Raw genomic sequence first — 14,530 nt, forward strand, 5'->3', positions numbered from 1 at the left:
TGTTTTCCTTGTTTTTGACTGCCTTAGCCCAGAGCTACTCTTACATTAAAAAGGGTATAAAATAAGTTACATTGTGTGTCATTATTAAAAGTGACGGAACAACGGATGATTGTAACTAAAACCTAAGTGAGGATAAAGATTAAAATGACTCATAGATATGCATTATTCATAAATTTATGTTTCGCTGCATAGATTCACCCAGATAGCAAGAGATGGAAAAGGAGTCTCACTTTCTTTTCAAAGTAATGGATTATGCATCAATTTGAGTGTCCTAACCTACACAGGCTTAAGTCTCTCTCTCTCTCTCTCTCTCTCTCTCTCTCTCTCTCTCTCTCTCTCTCTCTCTCTGAGCGGCATGTGACCCCATTGATATATCACATTAAGCCAGTGATTCAGTCAGTCTCTGTTAGGTCAAGTCGAAGGAATGGCGGAGAACGATCACTAGTTGAGGTCACCAGTACCAGTCACTCAGATAAGAAACAAAATCGGTGATTTTTCCTCATTGTTGTTATTATTGTTGTATTAGCAGCAACAGCAGCAGAAACAGTACGATGGTGGTAGTAGTAGTAGTAGTAGTAGTAGTAGTAGTAGTAGTAGTAGTAGTAGTAGTAGTAGTAGCAGTAGCAGTAGTAGCAGTAGCAGTAGTAGTAGTTGTTGTTGTAGAAGGAGGAGTGATGGTGATATCTGACGCACGACGAGGTATAAGGGAATACTGAGGGGGACACCGCTGTGCCTCCTCTATTTTCTTCCCAATAAGATGACGTGGCCACTGAGGCGAGAGGCGTGCCAAGCCGGGCACTGCAGGCATCAATGCGTAAAAGCACGTGTAGATGGCGGGGAGTGTGTATGGGTGCTCGTGTGTTGGGGAGCGTGCTACATGGATGGAAACTGTGTGTGTGTGTGTGTGTGTGTGTGTGTGTGTGTGTGTGTGTGTGTGTGTGTGTCAGTGTGTGTGTATTTTTCTTGATCACTAATCTCTGGCAAGACTATTAGTTACATTGTATTTTGATCTTTCGATTATAATAAAAAACATTAATAATAAAACATTAATGATAATAATAATAATAATAATAATTATTATTATTATTATTATATCATTATTATTATTATTATTATTATCATTATGATAATAATAATAATATTATTAATAATAATAGTAATAATAATAATAATAATAATATTAATGATGATAACAATAATAATAATAATAATAATAATAATAATAATAATAATAATAATAATAATAATAATAATAATAATAATAATAATAATAATAATAATAATAATAATAATAATAATAATAATAATAATAATAATAAAAATAATAATAATAATAACAAACACGAGAATTTTCCCTTCTTGCCTTATACCTTACTATATATCAGTAACTAATCTGTGCAGACACAAACAAGCCTTAGTTTGTACTCACCAGGACACGACCACTGCTGCCGCCGTAGTATTGGAGTGTATGTAGGTTGCGGGGCGCGGGGCGTCGGTGGTGCCTGGTGAGGGGCTGTGTGGCGCGCGTCAGTGGCTGGCTCCCGTCGTGCCCGTCTCAACCCGAGAGCTCCTACTGTCCCGCCTGAAGCTGGAAGCTGCCGCCAGTGTGGACTGAGGCTGGTATTATTTCTCTTATATAGTCACCTGTTGCTAAGGTTGCCACGTCTCGCTTCATTCTCTACAGTGGGAAAAGTTTGGGTCACTTTCTTCGTGGAGGGTGTGCGAGTAGTGTGGTAATGATGCATCCACGCAGCGGCAGGAGGGTGAAAGAGGTCTCTCTCGTCTTGCCGCCGAGCACCAGGTGCCGTGGTGAGCGCTGCCTGCACCCAGCAGTATGTATCTACAGGCGCAGGACGGAGGGAGGAGGTGGCGCGGTTGGCGCCACAGCTGGCCGATGATGGTGGTGGTGGCGGCGTTATCTTCTGACTTGTCGCCGTCTCCTGGGTGTTGTGTCGGCCATGGGTTTGGTGATGGCTTGTGTGACGTGTAAGTCTCGCTTGTCAGAGAGGAGTTAGTGGTGCAGTGTTATTATGTGTGACTGTTAGTCCGCTCTGCACTCTCTTTCTCCGCTGTCCACCCCTTCTCGTGGTGGTGGATATCCTCCCTTCCTGCCGTATTTGCTCTCCCTCAGTCCGCTCCTCTGCTTTCCTGACCGATCACTGCCATCTGGATCAAGAAACTGTTTCAGTGTGACAAAGACTATTGGTACAGACAACAATTATTTAGTATGATTTATTCATATACTTCGCCATAAACAACATAGACCCTTGCATGCCCATCCTACCTCCGCTCCCCATCCATGTCATGTAGCAAACAATGGCGGTGTCATCTTTGAAAAATCCTTTAACTAATGAGAGAGAGAGAGAGAGAGAGAGAGAGAGAGAGAGAGAGAGAGAATTGCTTAATCATACAGCTGCTTCCGGAGAACTAATATTTTTTTCCCTGCGAACTTTTGCATGACTACGCTTCATGAGGACCACCCTCAGCAAATTTATGAAACAGTTGCCTCTCACTAGCATATCATAATAAACAGCATTTCCTTATTTATATGACCTTGACAGTAAAGTAGTGAACATTACCACCCTTACAGCGATGATTGGAGGAAGACAGTGAGAGGAGCACGGCAACCTCAAAAAACGCACTTCTCACAGTTCACCGCCCCCTCCCACCCAGACACAGTATACACACAGGGACCCTAAGCAAAGGTAGGCATGGTTCCCCCCTCACCTTTTATTCTAGAGATACACCGATTTTGAAATTCTGGACCAATACCGGTGTTTAAATTAACTATTTGGCCGATAGCCGATGTTTTTTTTTAATAGTGGGGACTGAAGGGGGGCCCTGTTTTTTTATACATCCATAGAGAACCCCGAGACACATTTAATAGGATAATCATTCTACTAACATTTTAGCAAATGGATTTTAATCAAAAACATACATAATGTGTGCAAATAATAAAACCTCTATTAACCACAAGTGTATGAGTTTTATGGGGCCCACAAAAACTTGGGGCCCATAGGCAACCGCCTAATGTTGCCTAATGGTAAGTCTGCCATTGTACACACACACACACACACACACTCACACACTTAACATTGAGCACACAGCACCCAGCATCCTGTTGGTGGACTAAAAGTATTAAATCCCAGATCAAGTCGCCTCTAAGTAGCAGGACCCACCATCAGTTTGCAGTGCCTACTAGGGCAAGTGGTGAGGGTGCCAGTGTGGCATGTAGGGGTATGTAGTACACCAGCAGTTGATGGAAGGTAGGCTAGACAGGATGAAGGGCCAGAAAGTGTGATACTGGTAGTGATGAACTGATCACCTTGAAGTTTTTCCATTTAACCTCTATCTTACATATCAGGTGTAATCAAGAGGGTGAATTTTATGGTTCATCATTTTATTAAATTTCATTCATCTTGCACTTCAATATTCTATAATTTTCTTACATCAACTTTAGAGTAATACTCAAAACTTTCAAATTTAAATCAGAACACATGTTTTAAATTCACATTCCATAACTCTTGATCATGCATATTTACTGAAACAAATTTTAACACTAGTTTGAAATTTGTTCTATCATTGCATCATTTGTTCATCCATAACCTTAGCCACCCATTCTGGATGTGCAATATTGATTTTTTCAATTATGCCATTCACTTGGAAACAGAGAGACTGGATCTGCTTGTCCCACTGGGGAAGGACATCACGCGCCTCAAAGTGGAGGATGCCATCAATCTATAAAGGAGAGAGCTTACCTATATCTTACACTTAGTATGTAGTCGTCTCGTATCTTTTTTTTTTTTAACTCTCTTAGAGAAAAATGGCTACAACAAATGTCACTTCTCATTTCTATCCTGGCATTTCTTCCTTGCATGCTTTAATTTTATTTTCCACATACTCACTTTACTACAGAAGGCTTAATGATGCAGTGTGTGTGTGTGTGTGTGTGTGTGTGTGTGTGTGTGTGTGTGTGTGTGTGTGTGTGTGTGTGTGTGTGTGTGTGTGTGTGTGTGTGTGTGTGTGTGTGTGTGTGTGTGTGTGTATGAGGTATTTTGTTTGGGTTCTCTCAAGTGAGGTTACCATTTTGCTGCATATATAGACAGACAGGGAACTATAAATAAGGACTCCTAAGAAACGATGTTTCACTGTCTTCAACATTAATTCCATTTTGTGATGCATGTTTAATAAAGGCCTAACAATTTTCCTTACCTGATCAATGTATCCATTCATGCGTCCCTCAGTAATCATCTGGCTGGCTATTTTCTCAGCCTTTGCCGGAGATATTTGAAGGAGAGCCCCAAGTTCAGAAAATGTTATATTGTTATAAAGTTTGCTGGCTGCCAGCAGGTTGTGTTCTGTAACAGCTCTGTCCAGAATGGTAGATCCTAGAAAAGTAGATAAATTACATGAGTACATTCTGCATTTGTCACATACTTTCCATATACATATTACATACACCTACCAGTGTTAGTATTATGTGACCTTGATTCCATCACTTTGTACTAATTTGCAAGCTTTTTCTTGAAGTGCCATAATTATGTATGCTATAATGATGAACTGTCATTAGTTGGAGAAGCCAGACACAAGCAAGCATGTCTATAACCTTTCAAAAAAGTGATGAAAGATATCATGATAGACTAATTTTGATCTTGGCAGCACAACTACCAACCATCAGATGTGGTGGCCTGCTGATGTGGCTGCAGCATGTTCTGGAATTCTGTGAGTTCATTGTGGCGGATAATCCGGTCTAGATGCATCTTCTCCAGGATATGGTAACAGGGCAATTTCTGGCAACGCTCATCCTTGAATAGTGTCCCCAGCATCCTGGAACGCTGCTGGCCTGCAACAAGACACACTGCTCTATCTTTCTTTCAAACTGATCTGGGCTTTTAAATTTCATTCTTCCTTCCTGAACCTGGATGAACAAATCTTTGAATGTTCAAGCTATTGGGCCAATGAATTTATAAACATGATGATCCCAAAAGCATGATAATTATCACAAAACTCATACATACCTGCTGAAGCTAAGACAGTACAGATGAGAGCTTTCTTCAAAGCTTCCATCCTCTCATCTTCATGAATGATGGCTCGGTAAGACAGCTCATTGTACCTCTGGGCTGCCTCTATGAACTTTCGTCGGTAATCCAACACTCTTGCATAACAAACTTTATAGTAAATGAGCAGCTGTTCATTCTTGGACTCTGCCTGTAATGATACAGTCAATGAGTATCAAGGAGTTTACATAATTCCAAATTCAGGTAATGAAGATCATGAATGAAAATGGTTAATACTTAATAAAGATAAAAGGTTGAGGCATGATGGAAAGCTTACATTGAAAAGAAGAATATCTGAATGTATGGTTTTGAGGATATGACAGGAAACATTTGCCCAAGCCAAACATACAATGAGTCTTCACCACAAACACAAGAGCTCTGATTTCTATGTCATATCACATCACCAATGAATAAGGTGTGTTAGTGCTCTTCTACAACTTCAATGCTGACAGTTTCTGGTTATCTAGCTCTTATGATTCCCTTGAAGAACCTGTTGCACAGTGTTGCTTTGCCAGCCCAGCACCACAGAAGCTGCAGTGCTGGCCTGACTCACCTGCAGGATGCTGGCTCTGTTGATGTATGCCTCTCCCTGTACTGGATCGTCATCCTCCAGATAAAGGCGGGCAATCTTGAGGTATGTTTCCAGCTTATAGTCAACACTGTACTGTCTGAGGAATACATAAACAGGACTCAGGCAACATCAATAATTCCTCTTACCTTTCAAAGAAAGTATACTACAAAGATCAATTAATAAGCCAATAAGATTTGTTTAAATACTGCAATTTATTTTATTTGTGGATTAAGTGTTAGCTTACTGCAAGCATGCACCTTCTACATTATGATATGCAATCAGACTGAAATGGAAATTTTTAAGATGAACCTTCCTGAATATAACAATACTTGCAGTTCATATCAGTTAAATACTAATTCTCTTTGTACTCACTTTTGTCCTGTTTCAAGAGGAATTCCAGTAAGAACAGCTGCTGCTTCTCTCCAGGAACTCTCCCTCTCATATATGTCAGCGAGGTGTTGCCTGATGCTGGCCACTTGTTCCTCAAAGCTGATAACTCGAGGCTGGACCTAAAAGTATTCAAGTGAATGGGACTACCTTTGTACATATGGAGAAAAGTCACATTCTCAGAACATAATCAATGCACATTACAACTGTTTCGTTTTGTTCCTTTTCTTTCCTGTTTCTTTCTAAAGTGCTACTTAACATGTTTCAAGCAATCAAGTTGGATAAAGAAAATTATTGCCATCAATGAACATCCCTACAAGCAACTGGCATGTAAGAGACATCCATGCCTGACTTACTTTATCAAGGGTGAAGTGTGCGACTGTCTTTGCCACACCATCAGCCATGGAGGTGAGCTGAGTAGAAACATCTGAGAGCAGCTGGCGAGATATTACCAGACTCACATTCTCCTTCACAACTGAATAGAAATAACACAATACATCAGTGATGATTCATAGTGTTGATGAATGAGTTATACATACATTATGTACAATAATGAGAAAAATACTGGTAGTGGTAAGACAGAATGAACATCATTAAATTATATTTATCTCAGAGAGAGAGAGAGAGAGAGAGAGAGAGAGAGAGAGAGAGAGAGAGAGAGAGAGAGAGAGAGAGAGAGAGAGAGAGAGAGAGGTGGGGGTGAGCTTCCTGCTGGTGCATATCTAACACCTGCCTGCAGCATCACTACATGTGTTCATTCACAGCTGAAGAGTGAGAACTCAGGATCAAGACAAAGTATAGCTTCTATATTCATTTTGATGAGGGAGGCAGTGTTGGGTTTAATCACTCAAGGTTAAAATAACACTTATTATTTATTGAATTATGACTACTTTCACAATTAAATTCTGTACAACAATTAACTAAAACCTTACTTGCTTCAATAAAAGCTTGAAGGCCTTCTGCAACATCATTTTCATTGCCTGCCTTCAAAATAGACTCCAGAACAGCCCTGTATCTGGAATACAAAAAATCAATTAACATAACAACTAACGAGTAAGAAAACAAAGGAAGCTGCAAGAAGTTACCAAGCCTACACATGGTAGTTCTCTCAATGAAGTATGCCTATTGTTCCTTCTTTTTGACAGGAGCAGGGGGTAGTGATGTTATTGCCACCTATGTGTTCAATGGCATCTATCAATTTGCATGTATCATCCTCATTTAATCTAGTTTTCTCTTTAAGATCCCTTGTGACTCAGCACTTTCTAGTTTCAATGTCATAAGATTACAAAAAAGTGAGCATACCATATGCAAAATTGTATAGAGGAAGGGAAAGGTACATGGGCTACAAATTTAGAAATGCTTACAATGTTAAATTCTAAACATGGAGGAGATGTAGCCCCAAGTTAGGAAGTTAGATAGGTCAGATCCAATGTGATTTTAAAAACACTGATAACTGTTTGGTCATTAGGACACTGTTATACGATGTTGAGTCAGGGTACACATTAAAATGCAGTATTTAAACATTTGATGCTTGGTACTGCTGTCTATGGATATACATGCAGTATATTTGAATGCATGACCAGAAAAACTAAAGCCTCACAGTAGAAGGATAAGGTGATCTGATGTCATTCTCACTGTATTACCAGAACGCAGATGGATTTTCCTCCGCTATCCTCTCAAACCGTGAAAATGGCCATATTGGCAGCCTTGCCCTTCAGACTCTAGATGTCTCATGCTCTGATTATGTCAAGATGATTCATTCATTATATGCTTATGTATGATGTGTTCAAAAATCTAAGAGATGATGAAGGTGAAAGAATTTGGGCAACAATCAGAGTTGTCCCTAGCTATGTGAGCCTCAGTGTGCCCCCAACCCAACCACACCGCATCTCCCTGAACCACACCACAAATACCACATCTCTTTGAACCACACCACTACATAACACATCTCCCTGAGCCACACCACACTTCCCTGAACCACACCACTACACAAAACACCTCCCAAAACCACACCTCCCAGAACCACACACCTACATACCACATCTTCCTGAACCACAACACTACACACCACACCTCCCAGAATCACACACCTACGTACCACACCTCCCTGAAACGCACATCACTCACTTGTCATGGTCCTTGTGGGAACCGCCGGACGAAACAAGCGCCTGCAACTGTTGACGAATCTGCACAGCGAAAGCCATTGCTGTTGTTCACTGAAAACAGAAATGCGGCACAGACCAACAGCAACAGACGAAGCGGAGCGGCGAGGCGCGAGCGTCAGCTGGACCTGTGAGTCTGTGACGTCACACCAAAACAACACCATCACTATCACCATCAGCAGCAGGTTTTCTATTCGGCCCAACTGGTGACCCAACTCGGACCATTTTTGGATACCGAGTTTGGGCCGGATTGCTCTTTATAAAGCCAACCTGTTTTTTTTTAATCAGCGTCTCGGTAATTCCAACATTTTGACTCCTATTCAAGCAAGGTGAATTTCTTTGGCATTCCTTTGCTTCCCTTAAAGTAAGAAGATGATATCCTCAATGATCTCCTGGAGGTAAAGGTAGACAACCCTATCTTGGATTTATTTAACATGTCTTTCACTGCAGGCAAGCTTCCCCACTCTTGGAAAACAGCCATCGTCATCCCAATACCCAAAGGTGATGGCACCTTTCGCCCTATTTCTCTCACCAGCTGTCTGTGTAAGATGATGGAACGGGTAATATTGAACAGACTTATATACAAGGTGGACAATGTACATGGCTTCCTAAAAGGTCACTCTACAAGTCATTGTTTTGTTGAGTGTCTTATAAATAAGGATGCTACCTGCAGAGCTTTCGTTGATTTCAAGGGTGCCTTCGACAGGGCCAACAAAGATGTCATTATGGAGGAACTCATTCTCAAAGGTGTCAAAGGTAGATTATTAGGATGGATCAGGGACTATTTGTACAATAGAACAGCACAGGTTTGGTTTCAAGGTACAGTCTTCTCTGAGGAAGTTTTTTGAGTTTGGAACACCACAGGATGGAGTCCTTAGTCCAATGCTTTTCAATGTTTTAATGGACAAAATTGTACGCTGTTCCTTTCCGCAGGGCACCCAGGTCCTCATCTATGCTGATGACATACTCCTCCAATGTCCCACATCCAGGATTCTCCAGGTTGCTTTGTCACAACTGGCAGCATTGTGTGTCTAAATGGGACTAGTGATTAATGAATGTAAAACAAAATTTCAAGCTAAAGGGAAGGTCTCTCGGCTGCCCACTGTAAATAACATTCCCATCCCTAGAGTTCACATACACAAGTACCTGGGTGTTCAGATGAGCTTTAGGAAGTCTCTTCAAGCCATCCACTGTGTTCGAGACCTCTGTCTGCCACGGCTAGCACCACTTCGGCTGCTAGCCAACAGGGGCCTGGGGGCGGGCATTCCAGTCCTAAGAATGTTCTATATATCTGTCATACGGTCCCTTATTGATTATGCTGTCCCTGTTTTAATACAATTTAGTGCCACCCAACTCCGTCCCCTGGAGCATGTACAGAATGAAGCCATGCGGATAATCTTGGGATGCCCCAGGACTGCACGGATTGAAGTCCTCAGAGCTGAACTGCACCTGCTGAGTATGCCCTCAGTGGACGGCTATAACTAAAGTGATCTGGAGATATCCATTGCTATACATTATATTTCAGTCACATCATGTAATTCACCACGGTTGCCTGCTGGTCACCCAGCCAGTCTTCCCCATTACGGAGCAAGCTCAGAGCTTATAGACCGATCTTCGGGTAGGACTGAGACCACACACTCCACACACCGCGTAGTGCAGTGGTTAGCATGCTCGACTCACAATTGAGAAACCTGGGGAAGACTGGCTAGGTGACCATCAGACGACCGAGGTGAATTACACTGGGAAGGCGAGGCCACAACCCCTCGAGTTACATTCCGTATCTATTTACTACGAACAGAGGCTACGCTTTAAGAGGCTTGCCCATTTGCCTCGTCGCTTCCCGGGATTCGAGCCTGGGCCCTCTCGATTGAGTCGAGCATGTGTGTAGTGTGTGTATTTACCTAGTTGTATTTACCTAGTTGTAGTTTTACAGGGCCTGGGCTGTATGCTCGTGTGGCCCCGTCTTCATATCTACACTTATCCAATCTTACTTTAAAACTATGCACACTCGTTGCAGACACTACTTCATTCACTCCAAATAAAAATTTAAAAGAAAAATGGGACCCAAAATAAACAACGCCTCGGAGTCCCCCTCTGGGAAGGGGACCAAAATGTCCCCAGGTCGGACACCTCTCCTGTTGATGACCCCAAATGCCTTGACACCTCCCTCAACTTTTTCTACATTAACTTCTGCAACATTCGCGGTCTTAGATCTAATTTTCAATCTGTGGAACACCACCTCTCCTCTACTAAACCTCATCTTCTTTTCCTCACCGAAACACAGCTGTCTGAGGCAACTGACAGTAGCCCCTTCTCTGTTCCCTCCTACTTTCTCTATTCTCATTTTCATTCCAAAGCTGGATGTTGCGTCTATGTACGCAACGACTTAACTTGCTCTCGTGCTCTTGAGTCTTCCGAATTTTCCACCATCTGGCTACGACTTAACAGTCACTCTCAAACTAAATTCATCTGTGCTGTTTATCTCTCCCCTAACTCTTCTGACTATAGTAATTTCTTCGACTACTTAACTTCTAAAGTGGAGCACATTCTGTCCCTCTACCCTTTCGCTGAGATTTCCATTCTTGGAGATTTCAATGTTCACCACCAGCTTTGGCTTTCCTCTCCCTTCAATGACCACCCTGGTGAACTAGCCTTCAACTTTGCTATCCTCCATGACCTAGAGCAACTGGTGCAACACCCTACTCGTATTCCTGGAGACACGCCCAACATTCTTGATCTCTTCCTCACCTCTAACCCTTCTGGTTATGCTGTCACCCTTTCATCTCCGTTGGGGTCCTCCGATCACAGTCTCATTTCTGTATCTTGTCCTATTTTTCCAATCCCTCCGCAGGATCCCCCAAAGCGAAGGTGCCTCTGGCGTTTTGCCTCTGCCAGTTAGGGGGACCTGAGGAGGTATTATGCTGATTTTCCCTGGAATGATTATTGCTTCCGTGTCAGAGACCCATCTCTTTGTGCTGAACGCATAACAGAGGTGTTAGTATCTGGCATGGAGGCGTACATTCCTCATTCTTTTCTCAACCTAAACCTTCTAAACCTTGGTTTAACTCAGCCTGTTCTCGTGCTATACATGATAGAGGTTGCCCACAAAAGGTACTTGAGCCTTCCATCTCCTGAATCTCATGCACTTTATATCTCTGCCCGGAATCATGCCAAGTCTGTTCTTCAACTTGCCAAACACTCTTTCATAAATAGGAAATGTCAAAATCTTTCAAACTCAAACTCTCCTCGTGACTTCTGGCATCTAGCCAAAAACATCTCAAATAACTTCACTTCTTCATCTTTCCTCCTTTATTTCATCCTGATGGCACCACTGCCATCTCTTCTGTCTCTAAAGCTGAACTCTTTTCTCAAACCTTTGCTCACAACTCCACCTTGGACGATTCTGGGCTTGTCCTCCCTCTCCTCCTCCCTCTGACTATTTCATGTCTACAATCAAAATTCTTCGTAATGATGTTTTCCATGCCCTTGCTGGCCTAAACCCTCGGAAGGCTTATGGACCTGATGGGGTCCCTCCTATTGTTCTCAAAAACTGTGCTTCTGTGCTTGCACCTTGCCTGGCCAAACTCTTCCAACTTTGTCTATCGACTTCTACCTTTCCTTCCTGCTGGAAGTTCGCCTACATTCAGCCTGTTCCTAAAAAGGGTGACCGTTCTAACCCCTCAAACTACCGTCCTATAGCTTTAATCTCTTGCTTGTCTAAAGTTTTTAATCTATCCTGAATAGGAAGATTCTCAAACATCTGTCACTTCACAATCTTCTGTCTGATCGCCAGTATGGCTTCCGTCAAGGTCGCTCTACTGGTGATCTTCTGGCTTTCCTTACTGAGTCTTGGTCATCCTCTTTTAGAGATTTCGGTGAAACTTTTGCTGTTGCGTTAGACATATCAAAAGCTTTTGATAGAGTCTGGCATAAAGCTTTGATTTCAAAACTGCCCTCTTACGGCTTCTATCCTTCTCTCTGCAACTTTATCTCATGTTTCCTTTCCGACCGCTCTATTGCTGCTGTGGTAGACGGCTACTGTTCTTCTCCTAAACCTATTAATAGTGGTGTTCCTCAGGGTTCTGTCCTGTCACCCACTCTCTTTCTATTATTCATTAATGACCTTCTTAACCAAACTTCTTGCCCTATCCACTCCTACGCTGATGATACCACCCTACATCTTTCCACGTTCTTTCAGAGACGTCCAACCCTTCAGGAAATTAACAGATCACGCGGGGACGCCACGGAACGCCTGACTTCCGATCTTTCTAAATTTTCGATTGGGGCAGAGAAAATCTAGTAGTTTTCAATGCCTCAAAACTCAATTCCTCCATCTATCAACTCGACACAACCTTCCAGACAACTATCCCCTCTTCTTCAATGACACTCAACTGTCTCCCTCTTCCACAATGAATATCCTCGGTCTGTCCTTTGCTCATAATCTTAACTGGAAACTTCACATCTCATCTCTTGCTAAAACAGCTTCTATGAAATTAGGTGTTCTGAGGCGTCTCCGCCAGTTTTCTCGCCCTCCAACTGCTTACTCTGTATAAGGGCCTTATCCGTCCCTGTATGGAGTACTCTTCGCATGTTTGGGGGGGTTCCAGTCACACAGCTTTGCTTGATAGGGTGGAATCGAAAGCTCTTCGTCTCATCAACTCCCCTCCTCTGACTAACTGTCTTCAGTCTCTTTCTCACCGCCGAAATGTTGCATCCCTTTCTATATTTTATCGCTATTTTCATGGTAACTGTTCTACTGATCTTGCTAACTGCATGCCTCCCCTCCTGCGGCCACGCTGCACAAGGCTTTCTTCTTCCTCTCATCCCTATTCTGTCCAACTCCCTAATGCAAGAGTTAACCAGTACGCTCAATCATTCATCCCTTTCACTGGTAAACTCTGGAACTCCCTCCCTGCATCTGTATTTCCGAATTCCTACAACTTGTCTTCTTTTAAGAGGGAGGTATCGAGGCATTTGCTCCCCTAATTCTGGCTGACGGTTTTGACACTTTTTGTACTCTTTGGGAGAGCCAACGCTCAAGTGGGCTTTTTTCTAACTTTCTTTTTTTTGGCCCTTGGCTGGCCCTCATCCCTACGTAAAAAAAAAAAAAAAAAAAAAACTGTTCCACGTCTCAAAACATCTTTGCGGGAAACTATACTTTTTAATATCTCTTTACAGTGTGTGTGTGTTGTGGTGGCATGCCATATACTGTTAAGAAAATGGTATTGTAACTTCATGAGAGAGAGAGAGAGAGAGAGAGAGAGAGAGAGAGAGAGAGAGAGAGAGAGAGAGAGTTTAGTGTTGTAACTTTACCATCAAATCACCAATGCAAAAAAACAAATGGGTAAAATGTGCTGTTGTGTTTACGTTAACATTCTTCATTGCTCCTCCTTCCTCTTCCTCTTCTTTTTCCTCCTCCATCACTCGTGTTTTTTTTTTTTTTTTTTTTTTTTTACTAAAGTGTAGAGTAAAATCAGACCAAAGCAGCCGTCAGTCTGCCACCCGGTAAATCCTTGCCCCTTCCTCTCTCCCACTATTTCAACCTGTAGAAATATGTCATTTTTTCAAAGTTTTTTTTATGGAAGCTGAAATTCTGGACATTCTGTAGAATTTTCAAAAATCCCCCTGACACAGATTTTGACACATGAATTCTGAACATGTCCAGGGGAAATCCGGACGTATGGCAACTCTACGGTTATTGAATTATAAGTTTAGCAGTCAAACTTAAAATTTATTAGCAAAGGAAAGAACAATGTGGAAAATGATGAATGAAGACTTTTAAACATGAGAAGAATCTTGGCAAGTTATAAAAAATATTTGTCAGGCATTAATACTTATATATTAATGTAAAATATTATATATTTGTATATATTACTTGAAATAACATTATAAAGCACAATAAAACAAAATAAAATTATAATTACTGGGGTCCCCTAAATACACTACTGATACAAAACAGGACTGCATGTAAACCATCAATTTACTTCATTATCATTCCTAGAGGTACTGCTTTCATCGAGAGAGAGAGAGAGAGAGAGAGAGAGAGAGAGAGAGAGAGAGAGAGAGAGAGAGAGAGAGAGAGAGAGAGAGAGAGAGAGAGAGAGAGAGAGAGAGAGAGAGATATTAATGATAAACACTGGCACAAGGATGTCCTCATCTGACTGGCAAGGTTACAATAGATTGGGTATTTTTTCAAAGGGAACTGATGAAATGTGTAACAAAATGCAGTTTAGACTCTTTATCCAACATCTGACCTGATGAGTCCTGTGCCTCACTGTGGCAGCATTCCTTGACAAGGAAAATTACCTGCCATATCAACACACTGCTGAAATAGACATAATAATATCAATGCA

General features: G+C 41.9%; 2 protein-coding genes across 3 annotated transcripts in view; both read right to left on the bottom strand.

Annotated features, from left to right (window-relative positions):
- LOC123499595 overlaps positions 1-1,577 on the bottom strand; it is an 83,414-nt gene extending 81,837 nt beyond the window's left edge. Inside the window, exon 1 of one of the 2 annotated variants that reach the window (XM_045247856.1) lies at positions 1,430-1,577. The gene's annotated coding sequence lies outside the window, so the exon portion shown is untranslated. The remainder of the gene's footprint in view (positions 1-1,429) is intronic. The other variant, XM_045247854.1, reaches the window with a different exon arrangement.
- A 1,806-nt stretch (positions 1,578-3,383) lies between these two features.
- Positions 3,384-8,332, bottom strand: LOC123499823 (COP9 signalosome complex subunit 4-like). Its single transcript, XM_045248326.1, has 9 exons — positions 8,143-8,332; positions 6,948-7,030; positions 6,372-6,490; positions 6,001-6,137; positions 5,611-5,725; positions 5,019-5,208; positions 4,673-4,843; positions 4,213-4,388; positions 3,384-3,738 (listed from the first exon to the last, which is right to left on the bottom strand). Exons 1-9 carry the CDS (start codon positions 8,217-8,219, stop codon positions 3,580-3,582), a joined length of 1,227 nt encoding a protein of 408 aa, XP_045104261.1. The 5' UTR covers positions 8,220-8,332; the 3' UTR covers positions 3,384-3,579.
- Between the last annotated feature and the right edge of the window lie 6,198 nt (positions 8,333-14,530).

Source organism: Portunus trituberculatus, chromosome 50, assembly GCF_017591435.1.
Source record: "Portunus trituberculatus isolate SZX2019 chromosome 50, ASM1759143v1, whole genome shotgun sequence".
In the NCBI taxonomy this organism is placed as follows: Eukaryota; Metazoa; Arthropoda; class Malacostraca; order Decapoda; family Portunidae; genus Portunus; species Portunus trituberculatus.